Source organism: Syngnathus typhle, linkage group LG13 (assembly GCF_033458585.1).
Source record: "Syngnathus typhle isolate RoL2023-S1 ecotype Sweden linkage group LG13, RoL_Styp_1.0, whole genome shotgun sequence".
NCBI lineage: Eukaryota > Metazoa > Chordata > Actinopteri > Syngnathiformes > Syngnathidae > Syngnathus > Syngnathus typhle.
Genome location: NC_083750.1, coordinates 7916687 through 7930411, shown reverse-complemented (window position 1 = coordinate 7930411; position 13725 = coordinate 7916687). Strand labels below are relative to the sequence as shown.

General features: G+C 39.7%; 1 protein-coding gene across 4 annotated transcripts in view; it reads right to left on the bottom strand.

Moving 5' to 3' along the window:
- The window catches only part of LOC133165055 (receptor-type tyrosine-protein phosphatase S-like), a 56329-nt gene that overhangs the window by 20294 nt on the left and 22310 nt on the right, over positions 1–13725 (bottom strand). For 2 of the 4 annotated variants that reach the window (XM_061294427.1, XM_061294428.1), the window contains exons 5-8: positions 13427–13615; positions 6544–6654; positions 1837–1851; positions 167–436 (exon numbers count right to left, since the gene is read on the bottom strand). In XM_061294427.1, the coding sequence (XP_061150411.1) occupies positions 167–436; positions 1837–1851; positions 6544–6654; positions 13427–13615 (585 nt within the window). The remainder of the gene's footprint in view (positions 1–166; positions 437–1836; positions 1852–6543; positions 6655–13426; positions 13616–13725) is intronic. The other 2 variants (XM_061294429.1, XM_061294430.1) reach the window with 1 other exon arrangement.

Sequence of the window (13725 nt, the reverse complement as noted above, 5' to 3'; positions counted from 1 at the left end):
AAATCTTCCATAGGAATTAACAGGAACTAAAATCAACCAGAAATTTCAAAATTCAAGCATTGGGTCTTATTGGGGGAATTTACAAATATATTTTTAGAATGTTTCATTTTATTTCCCATGGAAATTTACCAGCAATGTTACGGAATTTGTTTTGTAAGTCTCTTACTTTTGACTAAGACCTGAGCCGTGGCCTCGATGATACCCAGACTACTCATGGCCACGCACGTATAGTTGGCTGACTCCCGGACGCCGGTGAGCTCCAGCACGTTGCGACCGAACGGCATCTCGTCCTCGGGGGTCAGGTCCTCGCTACCCACCATCCATTTGACGTAGGGCATCGGGGAGCCTACCGCCACGCAGGTGATGTTGATGCTCCCTCCCGGCATGATTTCGTGGTTGGAGGGGGGGATGGAGAAACGAGGGGGGACACGGCGCACTGGTAAAAGGAGGAGAGTCAGGAGGGGGGGGGGGGGGGGTAGAGAGGGCAGGAATTTGAGGGATGGAGGGGGAGACGGAGAGAGAGAGAGGTCGGGTGAGGGGGAGAGAGTCAGATAGAGAGGCAAAGAGCGAGATTCAGAGAGAGTGAAAAGAAGAGAGGTAACAGGGAGGGGGAGAATGAACTTCAGGTTTTTTTTTTTCCTTTTACAGAAATTACAAAGGGATATTTCAAGTTTACTTTATGGTATTGATGAATCCAACAGAAAGACACACATCTTGTTAAGCTCAGCCAAACTGAGTGAGCAAACAATAACGTGACATACTCTTGAGTAGCACTTCAACAAGGGGCATGATGTCAGTTTCTCTTTACGGAAATGTTATGCTTAGCGATGGTGGTGTCAGATTTTTTTTTTAAAATTTAAATGCAATATAACATTTCCTTTCTGGCATCGCTTGGAGCTACATGAAACTTTGAATTATTTGAGTAAATGTCTTAACTCTATTGGGATATCTAGCGAGGACACCCGCAGGAAACGGAAAAAAAAAATCTTCAATAACTTCAATCCTTGTGAGAAGACTTTCGACAAAATGTCGGCGTGCGTCTGTGGGGATTTGTCGTCAAATTATGCAGAGTAACATTTGAAGCTTTGTTCTAGCTCATCCCAAAGGTGTTAGGTGGGAGTTCTTTCTCACCAAACTCATCCATACTTGCCTTTAAAGGCTTTTGTGCGTTGCTGTTGGAACACTCAAGTCGACTCTTATCCAAATTGTGTCAAAAAACTATTCCCTCACTCCAACCATCTGTCTTCCCTGTCCAAATTTGGTACATTTTCTGTTTTAAGGGTGAAAAATAATTCATCCAAGCCTTAATAGATTATTGAATCACCAGCGAATTGTGCCCCAATTTTTTTGTCCATGCCAGTTCTACTGGATAGCGAGAGACTGAACTCATAGGTCACTTTGCATGCCTCGGCGACTCAAGAGAGAATAAAAAAAAAAAAAGTGGAGAAACACAACAGAGATAATGTGAAAGGAAAACACAAAGGAAACAAAGATGAGACGGCGATGGAAGTGAGAGAGAGAAAGAAAGAACAATCGACTCTGCTCGGCTTCCACGCGATGACGTGGCAATGTAGGCAAGAGGCACATTGCGACAACAAAATACTGTACAGTACACAAAAAAGTTTCATACGGGATAACAGTGTGCAGTCAGAATGAATGTGGACAGGTGAGGGGGTTCCAATAAGGTGCCGTGGCAAATTACAGAGTGAACGTCGGACACGTTAAGTCAAGAACAAGACAACATGAGAGAGGCAGAACGGAGAGAGAAGAAGAACAAGTGCGGGCAAAAAAAGTGAGGTAGTATGTGCATGTGTATAAGTTCATAAACTTATGTACATGTTTCTGACGCTTCTACACATCAGGGTGCGGACAGAATGCCGAGGGGGCGGAGGAGAAAAGGAGGGAGGGGGGGGAGGGAGGGGAGAGGAGGGGGGAGAGAGATAAAGAGAGGGTTAGAAGAGGGTTTTCGGGGGGATGGAGGGGAAAGGGGCAAAGAGAAGAGGAGCGAGGAAGAAGAAAAAACATGAATCTATTTAAAAACACAGCTATATCAGAGTCAGGCCCATTCAGAGAGCAGGTGCTTCGGAAGTAAGAAAAAAAAAAAAAGGATAGGAAGGAAGAAAATAGTCACAACACAGAAAAACAAAACAGAAAAAGACAAAGAGATCAATGGACAGACAATTCAGAATGGAGGAGGAATGAAAGGGAAGCGAGAAGGAGAGCAGTAAAAATCTCATCACTTCAGATAAATTAAATGGTCAAAATAGAAAAATAAAAAAATCAATGAAAATAAGTCAACATTTGGATTTCGAACACAAAGAAAAATAGAAGGACTCTATATTCAATTTGCTAATGACAGATAAATAAAGTGGGAGAATTATTTTTGGAATACTTGAAGAAAATAATGCCGGAAGATGCCCAGAATTGGATAGAGAAGAGACAGAGACAAAAAAATTGTTAGAAAGAGACATGATTAGGCAAGCATCTCCTCCCACCACAGCATGCTTTGGACACACACTGACACACACACACACACTGATCCCCCCCCCCCCTCCACACACACACACGCACTGATCCCCCCCCCCCCTCCACACACACAGATCAACATTCAGCATGCACAGTGTGCAAACACATACGTGCAATGCCACTACATCTTAACCTGATCAACCTGCACATAATATGAATTTTAATGAGCAAAATATATTTTTTTAATTAGAATGTTAAATGACAAGTGAAGAGCGCAAATGGAAAATATAATTATCATATAATTATTATTATCATCATCATCATCAAATGGAAAATTTAATTATTATATAATTATTACTTTCATCATCATTATTAGTCTACATAATATACATTAGAATGAGCAAAAAATATACTTTTAATTAGAATGTTAAATGACAAGTGAAGAGCACAAATGGAAAATTAAATTATATAATTATTATTATCATCATCATCAAATGGAAAATTAAATTATATAATTATTATTATTATCATCATCATTACTGGTCCACGGCATGTATAAGTCCGGCTAGCAATGTGGCTAAAAATGGTTTACGTTAATGTTCATTTTAGTGAGGGGCGTGGCTTAGGTCAGAGACCTGAGGGGAAGGGTGGGAGTGAAGTGAAGCTACATTCAAGTTTTGCAAACTCCTCCAGTATGCAACTAAGATGCTTTTGAGGAAAAAAAAATATTAAATAAGTCGACAGTGATATTTGATCACAAAAACAGACACACCTCATCTTCAAGGAATAATTCCTCACATACTCAGCGAGCACGCTTGCATACAAATAACAGAGGCAGCCCTCATGATCCATCCTCCATTATCCATAGTTTGAGTGAGGCGTGAGGTTACATCTATATTCACGGAACCAGCTTCTGCATTGAGACTCCGGAGGCGGTCGGTTAAAGGAGCCCTTGGCACAGCCACGGGGATTACGGCGCTATCTCTGCAACTTCTAAACTATAGCGCATATAGAGGGCCATTGAGGACCATCGGCGGCCTGACATTTACTCTGCGCAATCCCATCTGGCTCAAGGACACAACTTCCATTAGTCATGTAATAAGGCAAAACTTATCCCCTCAATAGTTGAGAATGCGAATGAATAGAATTGAAATGTCAATAGAAGCGTGTCCGAGTGTTTGGTGGCGATAGCGACGGTGCAGACGAGGGAAGCTCCGCAGACGGCATGACACAGATTTTTTTTTTTTTTTTTTTAGTCACTGCAAGCAGATCAGTGTGTGTCCTTTAAGTTGTAATTATTGGACTCGATCACAAAAGCCTACTTAAGGAATTTCATGCTTATCATTTATGAGTCACTGCACTTAGCCATCTGGTTGCTTTCAAGATTTGTTAACTAGAAAGAACACAGAATAATGACTATAGGACATGATGATATTTTAGTATGTTGAATTTAATGGAGGGAGAATAAAAAGCCACTTAAGGCTCCTCGTGCTTCTTACTACAGAATGAAGAATAACAAAAATGCAGAGTCGAATCAAACAAATCTGAAACGGTAATTTGGTAACACCTTGTTGCTTTTTCCTGAGTAAGGAAAAAAAATCTATTTGGGGAGAAGGAGGTGCAAATAAAGTTGTTAGCAATGGGTTCCATTCCATTTAGTTTTAAGAGGCAATCCCCTGTTGCTGTTGCTGCTTAAGTGTAAGTGAGCGACACACTGAATCCTTGACACTTTCATCTATAGAAGATCTGTTTTGGTTGTGTTCTAAAGGTATAGATATTTTGATCAAATAATGACAAAGATATTTTTAAATTTCGTGGAGATTTTAAGTACAGATACCGTATTTTCCGGACTATAAGGCGCACCGGACTATAAGGCGCACCTTCAATTTATTTATTTATTTATCTATTTATTTAAAATGTATCACTGAGGGAACATCTGCAACTAAAAATATATTTTTTGCTGTTCATCGCAGGGTGCCAGTTTCAGCGCCATAAACTGCGACGATGAGTCATCGTCAAAAACCCGCTAATCAAGTTTACTAAAGATAAATGCGAGGGTGACGTCAACATACAGATGGGAAATTGCAAAAAAAATAAATAAATCTGACTTAAGAAAGCGATGCAACACAAAGTGCAGCTTGAACCCAAAATCGAGGTTCCCACTGGATGCAAGAAGTTCAAGACTGGAGATGCAATGTGTCACGTTGGTGCAATAGGGGAGGGGAGGGGAGGGAGAGGTGGTGGTGGGGGGTTAACAAGACAATTTTAATAGGAACATAAAGTGTGGGAAGCATGTGCGTCATGCTCTTCACGTGCAAGCGGTGTTCCTTTCTCTTTCTTTCCCTCTCTTTCTCTCACTCTTTTCATGCAATCGTCACCTCTATTGTATCATCCAATTCTTTGGTCTGCATGACAACAGTACATGCAAAAAAAAAAAACAATCGATTGGGGAGAGGGTGCTGCACACAAAGGAGTCAATGCATTTGGCTACAGTACGGAGAACGGATTTGGAGAAATTAACCGAATCTGGGAGACGTTTTTTTATATAGAGTACGGAGGTCTTTGAGGATTTTCTTTCTTTCTTTATTGTTTCTCTCTGTTTCAATAAGAGAAGCTTTCTGAAACAAAGGAGTAACAAAAGAAAAGAGAGAGCACACCAACCTTCTCGAAGCTCTGAGGGATGGAAGGGGGTTGATGCGGAACACAATGACGTGAGGAGAGAGAACGAGGAAACACAGAGAGAATAAAAACGGCCTGCGCAAAGCCACGAGGGCGCACACACAAAATCACGCACACAATTATTAGAAATGATTCAACGAGGATTATGTGGATGCACAATGGTGTCAGCAATGTCATTGTTTTTGGACATCAAATGTAAAAATGTATACTTTTAACTGATTGACCTCGTAAGAGTTAAAATCAGGGTTGGGCAAACTTTGATGCTCTGGGTCTCCATTTCATTTCTAAATCATTAACGGTGAGCCGGGTCATTTGTAGATAAGAATTTATATATTTTTTTAATCTAATTTATATGTATGTAATGTCTGAAAATCATTTAGCTAACTAAGCCATCCATGCTTATATGTTGTTGGGCTTTTCTGTGAAAAAGAAATCAAAACAGTCTTAAAAATAAATGTGCACGTAATCATGCAAAATAATTAATTTTGATAATACCAATACAATCATTGATTTTCTTTTTATAATAGAACATAAGTTGATAGTTATTTACTAAAATGATTAAAATAATTTTAAATGCATAGGCCGCTGTATTTAAATTTCATTTTATTATTTACATTAAATCAATAACCAATGAATCATATGTTATTTTAATCACAGGGGAAATCAAGTAATTTTTTTCCTTCTAAACATAACATTGCGATTAAAATAGCATTTGTGGAATATGAATTAAGCAGGAACATGTCCACGTTTTTGTCCATCTCAGGAGGCGGCCATTTTGCAAGTGCTTACGGCCTCAGTTATCGGCCAATCACGACTCAAAGCCAAAAAACAGGTGAGCCGTGATTGGGTGCCTGTCAATTTAGCTAACGCATCCACATTTAAAATTGAAGATCTTTTTCTTATTTTTTGATCACGTGAGATTTCTGCTTCTACAGCATTTGAATGCTGATCATGATCAAGGTACTTTAGAGAGCTAATTATTGGTATTTGCTGTCAGAAAATATCTATATAGAGCAACCACTGATGTTACGGCTTGGCGGGCCAAATTAAAGAACAGATTGGCCTCGGGTTATAGTTTGCCCACCGCTGCTCTAACTCCTCAGGTCAGACAGCCCTCAGGTACAAAATGAATTTTAGCAGACAGTGACGTCTTCATGCAGTTAAACCGTGGTGTGTTTTCCACCACACCACAGTTTAAGGTGGACTTGTTAAGGTGGAAAATACCAAACAAGATCAACACACACTGCTGACAAATGGCTTGGTTAGTAGTACTTGTTGAAAGAGCACAGTCATGGAAAAGATTGGTTGGAACGCAACAGCACCCCAACAGTGGCCATTTCATCGTGTTTCTATCTAGCTATGTGTGTCATTGTTGCGTGTTGTGTTTTCAGGCCCTACCTCGTACGTAGAGGTTGGCTGGCGAGGAGTAGCGCACACCTTGAGAATTAGTGGCCACGCACTCGTACTTCCCTTGGTCGGTTTCCTCGCTGTTCTCGATCTGGAGAGCTCCTGGGGGGAATGATGGCATCACATGGTTCATGTCTGTTTTTTGGTCTTATATATTGTGACCCCGAGGGATGCTCACTTGAATTGCTTCAACATCTGTCAAAGTCTGTTTTGTTGTTACCGTATTTTGCGCACTATAAGGCACACCTTCAATGAATGGCCCATTTTAAAACGTTGTCCATATATAAGGCGCACCAGATTATAAAGCGCATAGAATAACTAACTCAACGTTGCTCAAACGGTAATGCAATCACAATATAGTAACACTCGAAATAGTGAAAACAATAACAATATATCAATAACTCAACATTGCTCAAACGTTAATACCACACAACACACAAAATAAACACGTAAAGATTACTTTAATAAATGAATCCTCATCCACGAATCCATATTGGTCCATATTAGAGATGCACCGATCCGACTTTTTCAGTTCCGATACCGATACCGATGCCGTGGCTTTGCGTATCGGTCGATACCCGATACCGATCCGATATGATTTTTTTTTTTTTTTTAAACGTTTATTTCGAACATTAAAGAAATACAAGAAAAAAATAAAAATACAGAAAAATGATAACTCCATAATACAATAGAATATAAAAGAAAAAAGATATTGCATCATAATTTTCCTTTATCGTAAAATCATATTTGTTCAAAAAGGGAGTAGAAGGAAGCCTAAGCTTATCTGACTCTACCCCATGTAACTACATGTTTCTATTTAATTCTGTCAAGAATTTGTCCATAGTCAATATATTAAAGAAAGAAAAAAAAAACATACATATATATATACATATATATATATATACATACATACACACATACATATATATATATATATATATATATATATATACACATACATATACATATATATACACATATATACACATATACATACATATATATACCATATATTTTCTCATTAAAATACAAAGCAACTTAAACAACTTCACAGCATGTTACGGTATCCCGTCAATATTTTGTCCTTATACATTTTTTTAAACTTAGGTAAGGTACTACAGTTCTTTAATTCGTCACTGCTGGTGTTCCATAGTTCCACACCTCTAACTGTTATACAATGTAACTTTAAGTTTGTTCTCACCAAATCTCTTTTAAACATACGTGTTCCTCTTAAATAATGGGTACTTTCCCTCCACTCAAACAACCTCTGGATACTGTTTGGTAATTGATTATTTTTTATTTTGTACATGAGTTGGATGGTTTTAAAGTCGACTAGGTCGTTGTATTTCAGTGAGTTCAATTTAATAATTGAACTCACTGAAATAATAATTCCGATTTTATTTAAGAAGCTACATAACTCTACATGTGGAACAGAAAAGACCAAAGGCAATGGCATCAGGCAGACTACACAGTTCTTTGCTCTAAATTAGGGGTGTCCAAACTAACGGTCCAGTTTTTATTGGCCCGCAGCAAATTCTGAAAACATAATTGAATATGGCCCGCACAAGAAGCTTGAGCTCAGCTTCTCAGTTTCCACACTAGATGGAGCCCGCCACACAAAGCGTTTGACGTCCCATTAACACCCCCCCGGAAGAGAAGCGAACACGCAGCGTTTGACATCCGATTAGCCTCCCCCCCCCCCCCCCCATTCGGGAGAGAAGCGAACGCGCAGCCTTTGACGTCCCATTAGCAACCCGAAGAGAAGCGAACGCGCAGGGTTTGACGTCCGCTTAGCAACCCGGGGAAGAGAAGCGAACGTTCGCTCCATGTTTGCGTTTGTTTAGAAAACTCTCGTGGCATGCGGCACACGTGCTGCTAGCGTATGACGTAGCCCGCGTCCCAATAGATTAAGGAAAGTATCGGCTCACAGATCGGCTGTATTTTCCGATACCCGATCCATCTATTTTGTTGATATCGGGACCGATATCCGATCCAGATATCGGATCGGTGCATCTCTAGTCCATATACGTATAAGGCGCACCGGATTATAAAACGCACTGTCGGCTTTTGAGAAAATTGGAGGTTTTTAGGTGCGCCTTATAGTGCGGAAAATACGGTATTTCTTTTATAGCAAGGCAACGTTTGAACCTAGTGCAAAAAAATATGAGGCAACTTCCTTAAAAAAATTCTGTCAGTGTTCTGTCAAACAAGCATGATCACATTCAAAATAAAACTTGTATCTCAAGGTACCACCAGGACCAAAATGTGACACCAAATAAATGCACAAAGTTTGTCAATCAAATAGAAGTCCCCAAACTACTCTGTGTGGCTCCCTTATACTAAAATTATACCCAACATTTGTCAGGTGTTCTTTCCTTCATCTGGTTCCAAAGCGTTCTATTCTTACTATTTTGACTTCTTCTCTTGCTAACGGGCCTTTTGAATTACGAACAGTGATTTTTTTTTTCTTTCTTCCCCTTGGAGCCGACTGTGTCACATTCATCTGATTTGAAACCAAGTTTGTCATCAAGCCGGGGGTGGAAGTACATAACCGGGGTTTACACTCTGCTGCATTGCGCTGAGCAAAGACAAAAATAACAAAAAAAATGGCAGAGAATTTGAAAGTACACACAAACTGGAAAACAAAAGGAACCCACACAGGCATATATACACACACACAAGATATTGCATATTGTAGAGTGAGACACATTAAATCCTCCAGGCTGATTAAATATATCTCGAGTTCATCGGAAAATATATACAAGCTGCACGAAAGCTTGGCTGTAAAGCACCAAAGAAATAATTTTTTTTTCCTGAGATGGCAAGGTATTCTTTTTAGAATGTTGCCTAGTATACATCAATTTAATAATAATATAATAAAAAAAAAATCAAATAAACATTTAAATACAACATATAAAATAAACATATATATTTTTAAACTCTTATTATATTATTGTTTATTAATTTAGGAAAGAATCGAATAGTGAAAATTAATTGTCAGGTATCTCTTGTCCTAAAAAAAAATTATACTAAATTAAATCAAAGGTTGAATTAGTGAGATATTCCCAAACTATTAAGAAGCTGCTCTGTCTTTCATTAGGTGAAACTTTCCTTCATTTTAGTGTTTAAGATCCTCATTTGTAGCCGTTCATTAAGTCCAGAGTGGGACAAATGCCTCTGTCTTGGTGGAGGCAAACGCTCCTGTAAAAATTTGTGATCCGGGTCCAATTGCAGCAAACCAAAAGGCCGACCAACTGTCTCTACTAGTTCTGCTGTCCACCGTCTTCGTAAAGCATTCCAAAGCACCGTTAACAATATTTACATAGTAAATATTTTTTTACGGTTTACTTGCAGTCTTGAAAGATTTTTTTATGGAATATTGTGGTGAGTATACTTTGCATTAAATTCTGCATAATGTCACTTTTATTAAATTAAATGTAGTGCATTGTCAATGGACATGATAAACTGTCACAAAATATTCCATCTAACCCAACAAACAAAGTTTTATTTGTTTCATCCATCTTGGCCTCAACTTTTCCGAACTCAGACTCGGCGAGCTAAATCTATCCTCCACCTGAGTCATTTTTTTTTTATCCTAGACACATGAAAGAAAAACAGCTCATGTCTCGAGTGTTTCTCGTTTTTTTCTTCCCCGTCTTCGCTCACAATGCAGAGAAAGCTTGTGATGAACAGGATTAAGAAATCATTAGAGCCAAGCTCTCCTCTTGTGTAGTCAGGAGTACAATCAGACATGTCAGAGGTGAGCCCGACGTAACAAACACAACAACTCCTGTCTGGCGCAAAGGTCACGTTGGGCGCGGCGGCGTACTCCGCATACACAAGCGAGCGGCCGTCAATCACCATGCGAGTCAGTCAAAGGCTGACCTACAAAAAAGTCCAAGAAATGAAGAAGTAAGCTGCTTAAAGAGCCAGACTGAGATACGAACTCTGTCGACACACTTGCAGTAAAATGGTGGGAGGTGTATTATGACTTGAACCGATAGCTCAAATGGAACACCTGGAGCCGGCCGGTGCTAGCATCCATTAGCAGACGGATAATTACTTCACACCTTTCGAATCGCTTGACTTTGATATCTTCAATGTGAGTCATGCTGGGTGACGATCGGTTTTCTTATTATAATTCCGCCATTGGCGATTCATCATTTTCGTTTTGTCAGGGATAATAAAATAGCCTCATTGATTTGAATTTCTCATTGTCTTTTGCCCAACTTTGGCCAACCTTCAACCACAGCACAAATTTTGGGTGAGGCGAGTCAATCTATTACCCAGCAGTCGACCTCTGTGGCCATATTGCGGGCCATCTGCTTGACGTTGGGTGTCAGAGTCCGTTAAGTGCTTTGGTAAACTCTCCGACTCTTAGTCTCTCATGTCATATATTTGACAGTTCACCTGACTTACATCTGAAGTAGGTAAGGGGGGAATCTGTTGATGAGCATTTTTAGAAAAAGTTCTTCTTAGGTTGTTCAGAGCAACACCTTTTATATTGTTTCTATAATCGTGGGGCTATTAAGAGATGGATTAAGTGGGGGCAAATCCCCCCTGAAGGCCCAGGTAGCAAATGCGAGACCGGCCATCGGAATGTTCCTACAAATAGAACCTGGTTGGGTCATTAAGGCTTTGGTCCTTAGAAAAACAACAAAAATCCTCCAAGGCGCTGTTTCTGTGCCCTTGACACTTTTACAGCCAGGAGAACCTTTTCAGCCCTGAAAAGGGCACAATGGAGTTCGATAATTAGCCCGATGGAATACATTAATGTACTTTGTGCCTTGAGGGACAGAAATTGATTACGGCTCTATTTCGGGAAGTATGGTTCTAAAATAGTTATCATTTTTCATCCTCACTCATATGAGCCACAGGAATAGTTCCAGATCTTGACAAAAGAAAAGAAAAAAAAGGGAGAGAAGGAAGGAAAATAATATTTATGTCCCCAAACACACTCCTGGCTGTGATCCAGCGAGAGCTGGCAGCCGTCTCCGAAATCAGAGCTTGGAAGGTGCCCTCATTTAAGGGATGCGAAATGAGCGTCATCCGCACAACATCGTGCCACTATTTTGTGCATCGCTCAGGTGTAATTGATTTCCTCTAAGGCGTCTCACTGCAGCGTTTGTTTCATTATACGGCGCATTTTGTTGCTGGGCTCTGGAGCGCTTTTGTTGAGTTGCAATCCCATTAAACCTCACGCTGAATCCTACCTTGCCATTTGTCTTGGTGCGCTTTCATCGGAGTGATACTCATCTTAACATGCTGCACTTGTGAATAAATGGCATGTCTGGGTGGTTTCCTGTTGACTCTTTTTTTTTTTTACTTTGATGAGAGTAGAAGCACAATTGCATTGTGCATCATTATCATCAAATTTGAACGGTGATCAAGATGCAGCTCTAAAAATTGGAATTATCAAATTATCTAGCTTTTTGACAGACATTAGGAATATGTATGTATATATGAATATAAATGAATATTTAATTAAATACATATATAATTATATATATATATATACAGGACTGTCTCAGAAAATTTGAATATTGTGATAAAGTACTTTATTTTCTGTAATGCAATTAAAAAACAAAATGAAATTAATAAAAAGCTTGCAATATTTCAGTTGATTTGTAATGAATCCAGAATGTATGAGATTTTTGTTTTATTTAATTGCATTACAGAAAAAAAACTTTATCACAATATTCTAATTTTCTGAGAGTCCTGTATATATGTATATATATATTTATACATGCGTATAATATATATATTATACGCATTATACTAATATATATATATATTAGCTACAAAATACTAAGTTTAATAGGAAATAGTAATTTGTGCTGCAAAAACAATCTGAAAACAAGTTGTTCATATTCAAATCAAAACTTAGCATTTTGTGCACGTGATAGCAATTTTGCCACCTTAATTGAAAAATTCAAGAATAAAAAGATCCCATGTCATTTAGAAGAGACTGATGCCCCATACTTTTTCCAAAACATCTATTCGGGCCAATCATTTGACAACCAGGAAGGTCCGTTGTTAAAAAATTGTTTGTGAAGCCACATTGGTCCAAATAGAGATTGCAAATGAAAGGTTGACAAAAGGGCAGCGGTGATCAGCCAGGCATGTCGGCCGAAAGCGTCGAGATAGCGAGGCCGGCGGCACGGACGAGCCCGGACAACGTGGGTTTGAGCTACAGCAAAATGGTTTTGCCACACCATCACTTTCACTACCCCCGAGGACAGCTGAGGGGGAAAATAGCTGAGGAAGGCTTGTCTGCTTATTCCAGAAGAGACTGTGTGGTCTCTGCAGAGGAGCACAAACAAAGCTGAGCAAACTGTCTTTAGTGCAAAATGTTCATCTCTCGATCTGCCTGTCAATACAAACCTTCTCTCTTATCTCCAAAAGCAAACATTCTTTCATTTGACGTGAACGCCAGATAACAAACGCATCGTTTCGGTTTAAAATCCACCTGACTTCCTATCCTTTGCTTTCGAGCTGTTTCTGTGACGCATGTTTAATTTAGTGAGTTTGTGAGGCATGAGTTGGTTTGCGGCACATCGGCGTTGCGTCGTTAAAATATGATGTGGGTAGAGTGAGGCACCTGTTAAGTACGGGGAGTCCCAAACGTTGATTAAAAACGACTTTCCCCTTGGCTGCTGAATGAAGCAAATTCGTCAAATTGGCTTTGAAAAGGTTGCAAATCCCCACAGCCTCGGAGAGGGGCATGTAATCTCTCAGCATAATCACAAATAAAGCAGGATAATCACAAAATTTAGAGCAATGGGGAATTTATACGATAGCATTGCTAAGCTTCAGATGCAGTTTGATTTGCTTTTTGTAAAAGGCTTGAAAAATATACTGGGGCACTTCTCACCTGATTTGAGCTGTTTGATGCGGCCTCGGCTGGTGCTGGGTTCAACGGGCAGAAAGTCTTTGAACCAGGAGACCTCGGGGTCCGGCGTTCCACTGGCGGCACACAGCATGGTGGCCGTCCTTGTGCGCTCCACCACCTTCAGCTGCGGGCCCATATCGATACTGGGGAAGCCAAACGGCAACAAGTCCTCTGGAGGGGATGCAGCAAAGAAATAAGAAGCATCTATCAGAACAATGACAACCAAAACTTAAAATGTGAATGGACGAGACGTGAATGGACCCCAGTGCAGGACCAAATGC